The sequence below is a fragment of the Salmo salar genome, unplaced genomic scaffold (genome assembly GCF_905237065.1).
Source record: "Salmo salar unplaced genomic scaffold, Ssal_v3.1, whole genome shotgun sequence".
NCBI lineage: Eukaryota > Metazoa > Chordata > Actinopteri > Salmoniformes > Salmonidae > Salmo > Salmo salar.
In genome coordinates, this window is record NW_025548725.1 from 33,489 (window position 1) to 50,265 (window position 16,777).

The 16,777-nt window shown below is 43.7% G+C and overlaps 1 protein-coding gene and 1 long non-coding RNA gene across 7 annotated transcripts; both read right to left on the bottom strand.

Annotated features, from left to right (window-relative positions):
- Window positions 1–997: 997 nt before the first annotated feature.
- On the bottom strand, window positions 998–3,159 carry LOC123733247 (uncharacterized). 3 transcript variants are annotated; one of them, XR_006763686.1, is made up of 7 exons: window positions 2,806–3,159; window positions 2,476–2,597; window positions 2,287–2,342; window positions 1,941–2,166; window positions 1,504–1,601; window positions 1,216–1,344; window positions 998–1,087 (listed from the first exon to the last, which is right to left on the bottom strand). It is a non-coding gene; the product is annotated as an uncharacterized lncRNA (long non-coding RNA). The 3 variants fall into 3 exon arrangements; XR_006763685.1 differs by having other exon boundaries at window positions 2,017–2,152; window positions 2,806–3,153; XR_006763684.1 differs by having other exon boundaries at window positions 2,017–2,166; window positions 2,806–3,148.
- A 667-nt stretch (window positions 3,160–3,826) lies between these two features.
- LOC106567701 (uncharacterized) lies at window positions 3,827–7,432 on the bottom strand. 4 transcript variants are annotated; one of them, XM_014137298.2, is made up of 10 exons: window positions 7,339–7,431; window positions 7,116–7,177; window positions 6,964–7,038; window positions 6,793–6,831; window positions 6,607–6,681; window positions 6,197–6,298; window positions 5,972–6,106; window positions 5,490–5,777; window positions 5,203–5,333; window positions 4,440–4,488 (listed from the first exon to the last, which is right to left on the bottom strand). In XM_014137298.2, exons 2-10 carry the CDS (start codon window positions 7,167–7,169, stop codon window positions 4,443–4,445), a joined length of 945 nt encoding a protein of 314 aa, XP_013992773.2. In that variant the 5' UTR covers window positions 7,170–7,177; window positions 7,339–7,431; the 3' UTR covers window positions 4,440–4,442. The 4 variants fall into 4 exon arrangements, with proteins under 4 accessions (XP_045568644.1, XP_045568643.1, XP_013992773.2 ...); XM_045712688.1 differs by lacking the exon at window positions 5,203–5,333 and having other exon boundaries at window positions 3,827–4,488; window positions 7,116–7,173; window positions 7,339–7,388; XM_045712687.1 differs by lacking the exon at window positions 5,203–5,333 and having other exon boundaries at window positions 3,828–4,488; window positions 7,339–7,432.
- Window positions 7,433–16,777: the final 9,345 nt, after the last annotated feature.

Here is a 16,777-nt window from a genome sequence, read left to right on the forward strand (position 1 = left end):
GTACTGGAGCGCCAAGTCTAGCTCCAAAATACTTCTTAACAGCTTCTACCCCGAAGCCATAAGACTCCTTAACAGCTAATCAAATGGCTACCCAGACTTTTTGCACCCCCCACACTGTTTTAAGTTGCTGCTACTCTCTGTTTATTATCAATGCATAGTCACTTTACCTCTACCTACATGGACATATTACCTCTTTTACCTCGACGAACCGGTGCCCCCGTACATTGACTCTGTACCGGTACCCCCTGTATATAGCCTCGCAATTGTTATTTTACTGCTGCTCTCTATTTATTTGTTACTTTTATTTTAATTATCTATTTTTTACTTAACACTTATTTTTCTTAAACTGCATTGTTGGTTAAGGGCTTGTAAATAAGCATTTCACTGTAAGGTCTGCTACACCTGTTGTAGTCGGCGCATGTGACAAATAAAATTGTATTTGAGATGACCTTTGCTGATTAAACAACTTGTGTTAAGGATCTGTCACAAACTACATACATACCATTTCAGTCCTGGCCAAACAAGCTGTTGAGGTAGTCTTTATGACGTACATAACGCTGAAAGGAGAAAAAGACAGGAGAGGTCATCATCATAGAAAAGACTCTAACCTGCCTGAAAGGCTATAATAATATTTCATCAGTGTACTGTATGTACATGCATAAGGACAAATCTGACATTAGGCCACTTTGGGTTACAAAAACTTATGCCAAGTTTTGATTTTGGGGTGAACTATAATACAAGTATTATTACAGTGCACCAACAGTGAATAACACTACACACTCAGTCACTCACGTCTATATATGCACTGTTGCTATTCCGTCTCATCTAGTCTGACGCCACACCTCCCTCTTCTCCCCCTCCGTCTCAACCTTGAGTGCAAACACACAGCATCATAACACAGTAAATGGCTTGTACTGTATGAATTCTGCTACCAAGTAAGTGACCCTTATTTGAGCTAGGGGTAAAACATTTTGACTTCAGCGGGTGCGGCTCCTTGCCTTTGTTGAAGTCTGGTTTGATGGTAACCACTCCATTTCCATCTGCTCTTATCGTGCACAACAAGCATTCCTTCTCCTTTTGGCCAAGTCTGAGGAATACAAGAATACAATGCCACTTTTCAATTCCTGAATTGGAATGTACTTCAAAGTTATTACATACAAAGCAGTGTAATAAGTGCATAGGCTACATAGTGGTTTTTCCCCTTGTGCTACTCACTTGCCCGGTGGTCCCAGGTCATCCATGATGCGCATGGTCTGTACAGGTGTGTTGACCACGTGGCTGGTCTTCACAAAGTCCTCCGAGGGCTCCCAGGTAATCAGCCTGGACTTGGGGAAGGTGCTGTCACTGCAGACCAACAGAATACCACAAACACATTTTGCATACAAGGGTAATATGAACATACCGGTACACTGTTTGTCTTCAAAGCAGCACATCACACATCAATGTTGCTTCAATTACATTCACTTTAATAATAATTCACTTTGGTGAGTAACAGGGACCTACACTGGCTGTCTGTCCTGTCGTCTGTGTCTGACATTGGCCATCCTATGTGCCAGGAAGGTAGGGTTGGACTTGACCTGCCTCACCATACTCTGGGAAAGCTGTAGTGAGTATAAAAAAACTGCTTTAAAACACTAACGTTTCTTTGGGACAGAAACGAGGTAAATTCTTTGTTTTGAATAATGAAATTGTCACGTCTGCTCCCGCTCCCCCTCTCTGGAGCACGAGGTCGCCAGGCTGCTCATCATTACGCACACCTGTCACCATCGTTACGCGCACCAGCGCTTCATCAGACTCACCTGGATCACGTCATTGATTGCCTCCCCTATATCTGTCACTTCCTCAGTTTCATTCCCTTGTCTACATTGATGTTGTTTTGTTTCTCTTGTCCAGACTCTGTTCTTCTTTAGTTTCATGTCTATTTATTAATAAATCCTCACCCTGTACTTGCTTCCTGTCTTCCAGCGTCTGTGGTTATGGAACCGTTACAGAAATGGAGATTCAGTAGAAACCCACCCCTTCCCAATTGGTGTAGCAGTCAGAATCGGTGTAGGTGAAAGTCCTGCGGTTCCGGTCTGCCCCTGGTCCGCTTCAGAGCCATGATCTCTGTGTGGTACTGTCTCTCCAGTGGAGTCTGGTATACTGACTCACTCTGGAACAAAACCACTTCATATTACACACACACACACACACACACACACACACACATAAAACTTACTATGCAAAATCAAACTATCCTAAACAGTAAAGTCTTATTTGTTATAAGGACACTGGTAGAGGACCTACCTGACTGAACAGCTTCTCCTGCCAGCCTACCACCAACTCCTCCTCATCATCTCCGGCTGAAAACAAAACCAAGATGTTCTGGTCCATATCTAGCCACCACGAAAATAACATCTACTCAACTAAGAAGCATCTAACATCTTTCTGTTTCAAAACATCTAACATCTTTCTGTTTCAAAACAGTGTTAATACCTGATTGAGCCGGTGAGTTGAGGGTGTCCAGCTCAATGCCTCTCCTCTCCTGTTGAGTCAAAACCTGCTGCTGAAGGTGTTGGGAGAGGGCTGCTGTGGAGGTGAATCTCTGAATATGGATCCTGTAAACACCATTGTAAATATAAACAAGGTAAACAGGATTCTAGCTAGCTAAATGCCATGTTTTCATGGCAAACTCAGGGATCAGGTCAAGCAATATACTGGGTGTTTATCATCATCTGCTTTGAGAGCTAACGTTAGCTAAAGACAGTGTCTTGCTTTTATGGCAATGCAAGGAATAAAAGCCACACAAAGGCCAACTGCAACTACTTAATTGTAAGGTTTTTGACAGCATCTCGGGAACGATAGGCAGACTCTCCGGTGTCGGTGCTCCAGCCGTCTACCAAGTTGTAACGTTAGGAACTTTATTGATGGCTTGCTAACTAGCTAGATTAGCAACATACACACACACACACGCGCAGCAAGCAATTGAGACAATTTTGTAGCTAGTACTTTTCACAAGCGTCTGCTCGTTGCATGGTAACAACAGTCGGCCTGCCTGGTTGGGTTTCTGGCGAGCAATCCAACTATTTATTGGTTCACTACCGCCACCTACCGTGGGATCCAGTCCAGAGCAGCAGAATAAACCCCCCCACTGTTAACAGGTAAGGTAATATCAGTACAATAATATTCCATTGCTGTAAAATGTTTAAGAACCCCTGATGTAATTAATTAAGACAAAAATCTGTCTGACACAAATAATTGCAATTTAAAAAGCTTTATTGGAAATACACGTTTCAAACAACACAATTCAAGTACAGATGAGTGTAGCTAAATCAGATACATGCTAATTTAGTTTAAATGTGATGCAGTCCTCCAGTCCCAGTTAATTTGCACTCTTTTGACATGCTTCAGACCAGATGCATGCTCCACTTCAGTGTACAATGGTCCTGAATTTGCATATCACAGTGTTTGAAGCTTTTACGTTCTGCATCTCAAATCAATCAAATCAATCAAATTTATTTTTATATAGCCCTTCGTACATCAGCTGATATCTCAAAGTGCTGTACAGAAACCCAGCCTAAAACCCCAAACAGCAAGCAAAGCATGTGAAAGAAGTACGGTGGCTAGGAAAAACTCCCTAGGAAAAACTCCCTAGAAAGGCCAAAAACCTAGGAAGAAACCTAGAGAGGAACCAGGCTATGAGGGGTGGCCAGTCCTCTTCTGGCTGTGCAGGGTGGATATTATAACAGAACATGGTCAAGATGTTAAAATGTTAAAATGTTCATAAATGACCAGCATGGTCAAATAATAATAATCATAGTAGTTGTCGAGGGTGCAACAAGCACGTCCGGTGAACAGGTCAGGGTTCCATAGCCGCAGGCAGAACAGTTGAAACTGGAGCAGCAGCACGGCCAGGTGGACTGGGGACATCTCTCTGCTGTCTTTCATCTGAAGCCATATCCTCCAGGGTCTAAACAGGTGTAGATTTCCATCTCTGTGTGGGAGACCAGATATTGCAAGGAGACCAGTAAGGGGCCCTCACCTCTTCACTTTGGCCCAAGGATACCAGTGACACTGCCCTAAGGTTGGTGCTGTCCTTTGGATGAGAATGTGGAGACAGAGGTCTTATCTCTCTGTAGTTACTAAAGATGTCATGGCACTTATGACATGAGTAGAGGTGTTGACCCTGCTTCTCCTGGATATATTTCCAAGCCTAAGCATGAAAATCCAAATCATTATCATAGGCTGTATGGAGACCAATATCTTTTTTTTTTTATAATGCTGCATGTCTCAAAATATAAGAATGAGACCAATATATGTATTTTGCTAATCATAATTCCTGTCTCTGAAATTACGTTTGTGTGTGTTGTAGGAATAACCAATACTCAAAATGTGTGTGTGTGTGTGTGTGTGTGTGTGTGTGTGTGTGTGTGTGTGTGTGTGGTAGAAGTAATAGTTGGCCATTATTTCTTTGAACATCTCAGTTTGGGCAGCAGCCACTGAAGAAACCTGTCAATCAAAAACCACAGGAGAATAAATAGTATTATAAACTGGGTGGTTCGATCCCTGAATGCTGATTGGCTGACAGCCGTGGTATATTTAAGCAATAAGGCACGAGGGGGTGTGGTATATGGTCAATATACCACACCTAAGGGCTGTTCTTAGGCACAACACGACACGGAGTGCCTGGATACAGCCCTTAGCCGTGGTATAATGGCCATATACCACAAACCCCCAAGGTTTCTTTTGCTATTATGAACGGGTTACCAACGTAATTAGAGCAATAAAAATAAATGCTTTGTCATACCTGTGGTATACGGTCTGATACACCACGGCTGTCAGCCAATCAGCATTCAGGGCTCGAACCACCCAGTTTATAACAGACCATATACCACGGGTGTGACAAAAACATGTATTTTTACTGCTCTAATTACGTTGGTAACCAGCTAATAATAGCAATAAGGCACCTCGGGGGTTTGTGGTATATGGCCAATATACCACGGCTAAGGGCTGTATCCAGGTACTCCGTGTTGCGTCGTGCATAAGAACAGCCCTTAGCCATGATATATTGGCCATATACCACACCTCCTCGTGCCTTATTGCGTAAGTTTGCACTTACACATCAGATAGCTGCTCTTTCTCTACTACCTCATTCTATTTCTCTAATTCTCTAGTCTAGTATTCCCTGGTTATGTTCCACTTCTTCCTCCTCTATTTCCTCACCTTTTCTTTTCCTCTTTCTTGTCCTCCTCCTTACTTTCTCCAACATTTCCCATCTGTTGCATCTTACTGGCCTTCTCTTGCTTCACTACTTTTTTGGCCTTGCCCTTGTTTTTCTTATTGACCTTCCCTTCCTGAATATTTTGGACAAGGAGATAAAGTAATGTAAGCTTATAGGTTTTCTCTTCTCTTGAGCTACGATACATAGAGCTATGCTATACTATAGAAGGACTTATGCTATACTATAGAAGGACTTACGGACAATATTCCCTTCTTGTATTTCCTCTCACCTGTGGGGCCACTCCAGCAATTTCCTGGAGCAGCTTCCTGCCGGACTCGCTCAGGCTGGTGATGGGAGCCAGGCGAGGGCTGTGGCGGTATGGGAAGTTCTCTGTTCGGGGCGGAGCGATAATGACAGGGCTGAGAGGAGTCAGAGGCCTTGGGACGTTTACTGGGTAGGGAGAGCCTACAGCAGAGGGCAGGGCCCGTAGGGCTTCAGCCAGGGTCCGGTGTGCTGAGGTCACAAGAGGAGAGAGACCATTCTTGACAGATACAGGACTTGAGTCCTTCCCTGGGCTCTGTAGGACCAGAAAGTAAAGTAACATATCAGGAAAGTGCTATGTTCAACACAATCTGTAGAAATACTTTATAACTACTCTATACATATTGCAGATACATGACTACACGCAATAAGTAATTGTCTGCATCATTTCCAATCCCCCATGTATGTATATATATATATATATATATTTTTTTAATATGCAGAACTTACCAGGAAGTCTGACTCATCGAAGGAGTGGAGAGACAGATCATCATCCTCGTCCATAACCCTCACGTCAAGCTTGGTCACTTTTCCATCCTCAACTTTCAGCGGTGGTGTCCTCCTTTCATGATCCTCATCATCACACTGTGTATCAGAGTCAACTAGTCAGAGACCATCCTCCTCACAGTGATGTCACTCAACAAAGACATGGACGGTAGGGTACAACTCTTTTACCTCCGATTCACAGTCAGTGAAGGAGTAGATGGAAAAGTCATCAGAACTGGAAGATGAGGTCACATCATATTTTCTCTCCATCAGCCGAGTCACCCTTCCAGACTGAGGAGACAGAGAAAGACATGTACTCATGGCAGCCATAGAATACACTGGCATTGACCCTCAAGGAAATGTAGAATATGTAGACAATCCAACATGGTTGTACAAGTAGTGAGTAATACATGGGTAACTGAAAATGCAATAAATGCAACTCCCATAACATTAGGGGTGGGTCTAAAGACCTTCCATAGTATAGGATTCTTTAGCATCTCGAATGGATGATTGTCAATTCAACCAAGCCACCCAAAATGGCCATATGAATCAACAGATTGATCTATCTGTTATGTCTCTATGGGAACAGCAGAGATGACCTGGCTGAGAGGCTCTGGATTGATGCTCCATCCATCCCCAGATGTTTGGTCCTGCCCATAGCTCACAATGATTGGCTGTTAACAGTAAAGAATGAATTCAACACTGCTTTGCTCATTTTGGCCTTGAATTGTGTATCAATAAATAATATAAGTACTGTTATGTGGTTGAATTTGAATGTGACTTACAGGCCTTTTGTGGATCTGAGGGGTCTGCACTGAAGTAGACTGTGAAGACAGCATTCAATGTGGTTAGATAGGGATTTCTGCATTTGCTTTCATTCTGATAACTGCAGTTTGTACATGCAGAATGCATAACTAATGTGTATGTGTTATTGTTTCAGGTCGGATATGACTTACAGGCTTTGGCCTTCTGTGCACCTTGCCGGTTGGCCACAACACGGAATCAGGGGTGTTCACCCTCACTGGTTTCAACTGTCAACACAACACTCAATTTAGAATGTGATAATATAACAAAAACAGGACAAAACAAACAAATATTTGATATTTACCACATAAGGGCGGCGTCTTAAAGCTCTTTTGATTCTCTCATCATTACGGTCCATCTTTCTTTCTGAGGGAAACATTTCCATCAATTGATTGACACAAAACACATCCTGACTCATACACAGACACACACGCACAAAGATGGCATTCCAAATGGCACCCTATTCCCTATATATATATATATATATATATGTTGGGAAGGAGGTGCCCCAAAAGGTCAAAGAATACCTGCAACAACCTGAGTGAAGAAAACGATTGTAGATTAAATCAAATCTGAACACAGTTTATGTAGTGAATTAATGCATGGCTACGTCATTTTATATCACAGCTTTATGACCGCGCATAATACGTCACAAGAAAAAGGCTTGTTTGGAGCCGGACTGGTGGTCGTATCTTCTCACTGGTTGTAGCTCAATAACGAACGTGATGTGCTTATTATATCCTACTGACTGAGTAACGATGGTTGGTTGGACGTTTTACATAGATAGGCCAACATGATATCAATAGGAAAAAACCATTCCTTGCCAAATATTTTTTTATTATTGTTTTACTTTGAGTAACATTAAGGGAACACAATGGAAGCCGTTTACTTTATTGTGTTGTCCCTGGCCTGACACGTTTTATTTAATTAAACGGTTTTATTTTATTAAACTGTCAAATCAAATATATCTATCTAGCTTTCTATCTAACTCAAATGAGCTGTTGAGGACTCTTTGGTCATCACATTTCAGGCACAAGCCAGCAGGTGGAAGTGTCTTTAAATGCAGCACTGCCTTAGCGCACTTCATGATCTCCGCAACAGTAACTTTGTGGTTGTGAAAGTGATTAATCCAAATGCGGAAGTCCAGTACATTTGTTTTGGTTTAGCAAGCTAGCTACTCAAGTCTTGGCTAAAGTGTTGTGCAATATTGGAGGAAAAGTGTCGTAACTGACATGTTGTATTGTGCTTGAATATCCTCTAGTAGTTTGACAAGTATGCACTGAGCATCAACATGATCACCCGAATAGTTTTGAAAGATGTGGTTCAGAGGTTCAAGAGTTTTACTACTGAGTTCAGGCTAAAAAGTGGCATTGTTGCTGTCATTATAGTATCATTTGTTTTGTTTACTGTCACTGCATATTCCGGTTCATCAGAGGATGTCTAAAGTCTTGGAACTACAGTTTTTGCCAATGGGCATGGTACGTTAGCAAGGAGGGACTGGGTGATTTAAGAATCATATGCTCGGTAGCTAGCTAGCTACTTTGTATGGGAATGTTGTAACGTTATCTAGCTTGCTACAACTTGTAGCTAACGTTAATGACGTAACATATGGTGCCAGTAGGCTACAGCAGCAAACTAGAGCACAACACATCAATGCCGCTGATGTCTGTCAACCCGTTAATTTTAATCCTCTCCTCTTCCTTTACGGTACACAAGCTCATCACATACTCCTTCCACCACAAGACAGTGACCCAGCTACTCTTCAGCATTGGGGTTCTGATGCTCCTCTGGTGGGACTGAGAAGATTGTGGGCACTGTTTGGTTCCTCCTCATGTTTCAGCTGCTCTCTATCAGCACAGGGGTGTTGTACACCCTCCTGGGGCTGGTACTGTTTGGTGCATCTGCCCAGAATCAAGTGGAGGGGTTAGTTCCTGTATCTCTCTCCCTTATGGGTATGGCTACAGTGGTTATGGTTGAGGGCTTTCTTTTTGGGGTCAGTGTACCCATGTTAGCCCTGGCTGTTTCTGGTCATCGCAACACTTTTGGTCCCACACACACTGTCTTCCTCTGCATCCCCATCATCGCAGGGGGGATCTCTATCCTTACTCCAACCTTATTGTGGTTGAAAATAACCATGATACATTGCAGTATGGCACAGCTTTAAGTGTGCTTAGTAGTGTAGTTAAGTTGTAATATGTTTATGTGCGGCGCTGTGGTCTAAGGCACTGCATCTTTGTCTACAGTCCCCGGTTCGAATCCAGGCATGTATCACTTCCGGACGTGATTGGGAATCCCATAGGACGGTGCACAATCGGCCCAGCGCTGTCCGGGTTTGGCCAGGGTAGGCCGTCATTGTAAATAAGAATTTGTTCTTAACTGACTTGCTTAGTTAAAGGTTCAATAAAAATAAATGATACACTTGAAATTTGTGTTGAGTCATCATGCTGTACATAATGGGATGTTTGGTTAGGAAAATGTACCATCACTGTGTCACACATTCTCCTTATCTTGCTCTGGGGAAACATGGAAAGGGCTGGCACCCACTTCTAGACATGTCTGATGCTAGGGCATCAGTGCTGGACAAGAAGATGCCTTTCAGGCTGCTGAGGGACAACTTTGGTTTTAGAAGTGTTTTTCTTTTTTCATCCCGTTGGACAAATACTCCAAACAGCCTTCCCAACCGCGTCCTCATGGCCCTAAAGCACACTTTTGCCTCGTTTTGTATCACCTTTCAATGATAAATCTGGGGGGGACAAAATTTACATTTCAAAATGTGTGTGGGTGGTGGGGGGGCATGTCTCCCTGTCCCCAGTGAAAGTTGTGACCCTGAACATTGATGTCCTGTATGACCCTGCATCAATAGAGAAGGAAGACGGTCCACCCACCCTGAGTACTGAGAAAGCACTAGATGCATAATTTATCCTATAAGACGAGAGGTCATTAAATGAACATGATTGCTGGGTGCAAGCCAGAGTACATGATGTACTACAGTATAATGAGGAGCAGTTTCAATAGATGATTCTCAGCTGTAATTGAATACTGTACAATAGGCACCTAGTGGTCCCCATGATTAGATAGAGAATTATTGTTTAGTTAGATAAGCTCTCTGTAACCTCTCCACATTCTCATTGGTTACAGAATCATTCCTACCCAGTCCAAGCCTACGCTCCCGTTTCCTCCAACCTACAGGCTACCGATACCACACCAAAGACATTTGAAGGCTGGGCCCACTCCCACTATACACAGCGGAGCCCTGTTCAGTTCTCAGGTCATTATGTTCACAAGCATGGATATGCCCTCACGCATAGCTTGGGGTAAAGTCACGAACATGAACACAGCTGCAGCCACAGTCAAGGTCATGGACATAGTCACGAACACAGTCATTGGCAGACATCTGCCTCTCAAACCAGCAGTCACTGGGCTCCAGTGGCTCAACATCTACATTCTCAACATTCTCTCCAGTCTGTGTCAGTCAGTGCCCCCCAGAGTTTCACAGCAAACATGCCCGAGTCTGTGATGGTTCACCCAGGTGCACCTGTGTCTTTATTGACAGATTGATGACATAGAAAACTCATTGAATGACAGAGCTCTCTCATTTGTTATATGTTGAAATGTTGATCAGGTGTGATTTTTTTGTTGTTGTGGTAAGTATTGTTGGAGCTATGACATATCCAGTCAGTGTGAGGCCTGAGGTTTCACCAGCTCGTAGCGTCCCACCTGCCCTTCATGCAGGAGCTGGCCAATGAGCTGGTCTTTGTGCACACATCTCTTAAATAATTATGAATAGATCCACCATTGAGCACAAAAACACTTGTTACAGAATATTTTACATAGAAATAACATCTGTCATACAAACCATGCCTGACAACATGATCCAATAAGACAGAAAAATAAAAGAACATTTAAATAAACATTTTGGAATGTCTTTAAAAAAAAATCCCATTAGGTGATTTTGGTCAAGCTGAACTTGTCAAGCTGAACTTGTTACTGAGGCAGTACTTAAAAAGGTACACGGTTTCTTCACTGATGATTTTGGTTTGAAGTGTCAATCAGACTGAATGTTCAAGGTCAAATCAATACAAGGAGGTTTTGATTGTCAGTTGATTGTAAGACCACTCCTTTTGGCTTGTACTTTGTGTTGTTCTACACATACGGTAGACAAATCTCTTCAAATCAAATCTTTATTTATTTTGGCACTCTTGATTTATACAACCTTGATAAATCAGGCAATTTATATTACACTGATGTATTCCGTTTTTCTTTCCTTAACTACTTACAGCTCAGGGCTGGGCTGAGCGGGAACTGTGCTTCGGCAGAGGTAGGGAGGCGAGCAGGCCAGAGGTGGATGAACGCAGTGCCCTTCTTTTGGTGTAGGGACTGATCAGAGCCTGAAGGTACGGAGGTGCCGTTCCCCTCACAGCTCCGTAGGCAAGCACCATGGTCTTGTAGCAGATGCGAGCTTCAACTGGAAGCCAGTGGAGTGTGCGGAGGAGCGGGGTGACATGAGAGAACTTGGGAAGGTTGAATACCAGACGGGCTGCGGTGTTCTGGATGAGTTGTAGGGGTTTAATGGCACAGGCAGGGAGACCCGCCAACAGCGAGTTGCAGTAATCCAGACGGGAGATGACAAGTGCCTGGATTAGGACCTGCTCCGCTTCCTGTGTAAGGCAGGGTCGTACTCTGCGAATGTTGTAGAACATGAACCTACAGGATCGGGTCACCGCCTTGATGTTAGCAGAGAACGACAGGGTGTTGTATAGGGTCACGCCAAGGCTCTTAGCACTCTGGGAGGAGGACACAATGGAGTTGTCAACCGTTATGGCGAGATCATGGAACGGGCAGTCCTTCCCCGGGAGGAAGAGCAGCTCCGTCTTGCCGAGGTTCAGCTTGAGGTGGTGATCCGTCATCCACACTGATATGTCTGCCAGACATGCAGAGATGCGATTCGCCACCTGGTTATCAGAAGGGGGAAAGGAGAAGATGAATTGTGTGTCGTCTGCGTAGCAATGGTAGGAGAGACCATGTGAGGATATGACAGAGCCAAGTGACTTGGTGTATAGCGAGAATAGGAGAGGTCCTAGAACTGAGCCCTGGGGGACACCAGTGGTGAGAGCACGTGGTGCGGAGACGGATTCTCGCCACGCCACCTGGTAGGAGCGACCTGTCAGGTAGGACGCAATCCAAGAGTGAGCCGTGCCGGAGATGCCCAACTCGGAGAGGGTGGAGAGGAGGATCTGATGGTTCACAGTATCAAAGGCAGCAGATAGGTCTAGAAGGATGAGAGCAGAGGAGAGAGAGTTAGCTTTAGCAGTGCGGAGAGCCTCCGTGACACAGAGAAGAGCAGTCTCAGCTGAATGACCAGTCTTGAAACCTGACTGATTTGGATCAAGAAGGTCATTCTGAGAGAGATAGCAAGAGAGCTGGCCAAGGACGGCACGCTCAAGAGTTTGAGAGAAAAGAAAGAAGGGATACTGGTCTGTAGTTGCTGACATCGGAGGGATCGAGTGTAGGTTTTTTGAGAAGGGGTGCAACTCTCGCTCTCTTCAAGACGGAAGGGACATAGCCAGCGGTCAAGGATGAGTTGATGAGCGAGGTGAGGTAAGGGAGAAGGTCTCCGGAAATGGCCTGGAGAAGAGAGGAGGGGATAGGGTCAAGCGGGCAGGTTGTTGGGCTGCCGGCCGTCACAAGTCGCAAGGTTTCATCTGGAGAGAGGGGAGAAAGAGGTCAAAGCATAGGGTAGGGCAATGTGAGCAGGACCAGCGGTGTCGTTTGACTTAACAAACGAGGGAATGACAAAACATTTATTTTTACTGCTCTAATTACATTGGTAACCAGTTAATAGCAATAAAGCACCTTGGGGGTTTGGCCAATATACCATGGCTAAGGGCTGTATCTAGGTACTCCGTGTTGCGTCGTGCGTAAGAACAGCCCTTGGCCATGATATATTGGCCATATACCACACCTCCTCGTGCCTTATTGCTTAAGTTTGCACTTACACATCAGATAGCTGCTCTTTCTCTGCTACCTCATTCTATTTCTCTAATTCTCTAGTCTAGTATTCCCTGGTTATGTTCCACTTCTTCCTCCTCTATTTCCTCACCTTTTCTTTTCCTCTTTCTTGTCCTCCTCCTTACTTTCTCCAACATTTCCCATCTGTTGCATCTTACTGGCCTTCTCTTGCTTCACTACTTTTTTGGCCTTGCCCTTGTTTTTATTATTGACCTTCCCTTCCTGAATATTTTGGACAAGGAGATAAAGTAATGTAAGCTTATGGGTTTTCTCTTCTCTTGAGCTACTATATCTAGAGCTATGCTATACTATAGAAGGACTTATGGCCAATATAACCTTCTTGTTTTTCCTCTCACCTGTGGGGCCGGTCTCACTCAGGTTGGTTATGGGGGCCAGCCGAGAGCTACGGCGGTATGGGAACTTCTCTGTAGTGGGTAGAGCAATAATGACAGGGCTGAGAGGAGTCCGAGGCCTCGGGACATTCTCTGGGGAGGGAGGGGCCACAGCAGAGGGCAGGGCCCGTAGGGCTTCAGCCAGGACCAGAGACCTTCCCTGGGCTCTGTAGGACCAGAAACAAGTCAAATATCAGGAAAGTGCTATGTTAAAAACAATCTGTAGATATACTTTATAACTAAACACATTGTAGATACATGACTACACTCAATAAGTAGGAGTAACTTACAAAGCTCTGGACATTGTTATTTTTTTCAGGCTTGAGGAGACTGTTCTCGGCTATACTGGTCTGCATTTCTGCCATGCTGTCTATAATTTCGCCAATCTCTCCAGTGCATTTCTTGAATGCCACTTTCAACCTACAAGTCATTCAGCCAACTGTCCAGGTCTACTGCCTTAAGATCACCTTCGCTGCAGTTTCTCTTCATCTCTTGGATCAGTGCCCTCACTTCCTCGCCCATCCTCTTGAGCTCCCTAGCCACGTCTTCGTCCCTCAGTCTCTCCTTCCTCCTCCCCATCCACTTCGCAATCCATCCTCTACAGCATCCCTCATTCTTCTTCTGCCTCTCTTGGTTGATGTCCTGACCGTCATTGTGCGTCTCCAGGCCTTCCTCCAGGTTGAGTTCTATTGAGGTCAGGTTTTCTTTGATCCTCCTCAGGCTCTCCTTGTTGGTGTTGGTCCACTGTGTCTTCTTGTCCAGCTGCTGCCTGCAGGGCCGGACAGTGGGGACAACCTCAATCTGGTGTGACACCTTATTCAGTGAACTCACAGAGGCAGGGAGGAGGATGTTGAACTTGGCCACAATAATCTCTACAGACATAGGGTCAAACCATTGAGATGTGACACACACACAAATTTAAAAGATGCCTACCAGTCGATGGTCTTTCAGTGGTCCTTGTGGTTCCTTTGGAGGCTCTGGACTGTCCTCAGTAGAGGCATCATTGCCATCATTGAGCTGTGTGTCAGAGAGCTAGCTGGTCATAGTCCATTCAGAATTGGAGGATGAGTTCACCTCATCATATTTTCTCTCTATCAGCCAAGTCACCCTTCCAGACTGAGGAGACAGAAAGGCATGTACTCATGGCAGCCATAGAATACACTGGCATTGACTCAAGGACCTTCCATAGTATAGGATTCTTTAGCATCTCGAATGGATGATTGTCAATGCAACCAAGCCACCCAAAATGGCCATATGAATCAACAGATTGATCTATCTGTTGTGTCTCTATGGGAACAGCAGAGATGACCTGGCTGAGAGGCTATGGATTGATGTTCCATCCATTCCCAGATGCCTGGTCCTGCCCACAGCTCACAATGATTGGCTGTAAACAGTAAAGAACGAATTAAACACTGCTTTACTCATTGCAGAATGCATAACTAATGTTTATCTGTTATTGTTTTTAGGTCGGATATGACTTACAGGCTTTGGCCTTCTGTGCACCTTGCCGGCTGGCCACATCACAGAATCAGGGGTGTTCACCCTCACTGGTTTCAACTGTCAACACAACACTCAATTTAAAAGGTGATAGATAATATAACAAAAAAAGGACAAAACAAATACATATTTGATATTTATAACATAAGGGTGGCATCTTAAAGCTCTTTTGATTCTCTCATCAATACAATCCATCTTGCTTTCTGAGGGAAACATTTCCATCAATTTGATTGACACAAAACACATCCTGACACATTCACACACTATACCCTGTATATACACTACCGGTCAAAAGTTTTAGAACAGCTACTCATTCAAGGGTGTTTCTTTATTTTTACTATTTTCTACATTGTAGAATAATAGTGAAGACATCAAAACTATGAAATAACGCATATCGAATAATGTAGTAACCCCATAAAAAGTGTTAAATAAATGTAAATATATTTGAGATTTGAGATTCTTCAAATAGCCACCCTTTGCTTTGATGACAGCTTATCACAATCTTGGTATTCTCTCAACCAGCATCAACTGGAATGCTTTTACAACAATCTTGAAGGAGTTCCCACATATGAAGAGCACTTGTTGGCTGCTTTTCCTTCACTTTGCAGTTTGACTCATCCCAAACCATCTCAATTTGGTTGAGGTCAAGGATTGTGGAGGCCAGGTCATCTGATACAGCACTCCATCACTCTTCTTCTTGGTAAAATAGCCCTTACACAGCATGGAAGTGTTGGGTCATTGTCTTGGTGAAAAACAAATGATCGTCCCACTAAGCCCAAGTCAGATGGAATGGCGTATCGCTGCAGAATGCTGTGGTAGCCATGCTGGTTAAGTGTGCCTTGAATTCTCAATAAATCAAAGACAGCGTCACCAGCAAATCACTGCCACACCATAACACCTCCTCCTCCATGCTTTACGGTGGGAAAGACACATGCGGAGATCATCCGTTCACCCACACCGCGTCTCACAAAGACACCGCGGTTGGAACAAAAGAAATCTTCAATTTGGACTAATCAGACCAAAGGACAAGTTTCCACCAGTCTAATGTCCATTGCTCGTGTTTCTTGGCCCAAGCAAGTCTCTTCTTATTATTGGTGTCCTTTAGTAGTGGTTTCTTTGCAGCAATTAGACCATGAAGGCCTGATTCATACAGTCTACTTTTAACAGTTGATGTTGAGGTGTGTCTGTTACTTGAACTCTGTAAAGCATTTATTTGGGCTGCAATTTCTGAGGCTGGTAACTCTAATGAACTTATCCTCTGCAGCAGAGGTAACTCTGTGTCTTCCTTTCCTGTGGCGGTCCTCATGAGAGGCAGTTTCATCATACGGCTTGATGGTTCTTGCAACTGCACTTGAAGAAACTTTTAAAGATCTTAAAATGTTCCATATTGACTGACCTTCATGTCTTAAAGTAATGATGGACTGTCGTTTCTCTTCGCTTATTTGAGCTGTTCATGCCATAATATGGACTTGGTCTTTTACCAAATAGGGCTATCTTCTGTATACCCCCCTACCTTGTCACAACACAACTGATTGGCTCAAACGCATTAAGAAGGAAAGAAATTCCACAAATTAACTTTTATGAAGGCACACCTGTTAATTGAAATGCATTCCAGGTGACAACCTCATGAAGCTGGTTGAGAGAATGTCAAGAGTGTGCAAAGCTGTCATCAAGGCAAAGGGTGGCTTTTGAAGAATGTCAAATATAAAATACATTTTGATTTGTTTAACACTTTTTTTGGTTACTACATGATTCCATACGTTTTACTTCATAGTTTTGATGTCTTCACTATTATTCTACAATGTAGAAAATTGTAAGAATAAAGAAAAGCCCTTGAATGAGTAGGTGTTCTAAAACTTTTGACCGGTAAGTCTATGTATCAGTGGAGGCTGTTGACTTGAACAACTGAGGAGGATGGGAGACCAGTGGTATAGGCGCGGAACACACGGAGACGACAAAGTGTCAAAATCGTCAAAAACGAATTATTTTAACCTAAAGCATTTAATAAAGACATTTATAGTACAATATTATGGGGAATAAGAGGGCTACTTACACAGAGTTGGAAAAG

What these genes read in the sequence shown, in the direction of transcription:
- LOC106567701 (XM_045712688.1), bottom strand. Translation starts at nt 7,169, where the DNA reads ATGGACCGTAATGATGAGAGAATCAAAAGAGCTTTAAGACGCCGCCCT. An exon ending in TAAGACGCCGCCCTTATGTG is followed by an intron (nt 7,039 to 7,115) that starts GTAAATATCAAA and finishes TTGTGTTGACAG; the next exon opens with TTGAAACCAGTGAGGGTGAA. An exon ending in TCACTGACTGTGAATCGGAG is followed by an intron (nt 6,107 to 6,196) that starts GTAAAAGAGTTG and finishes TCTGATACACAG; the next exon opens with TGTGATGATGAGGATCATGA.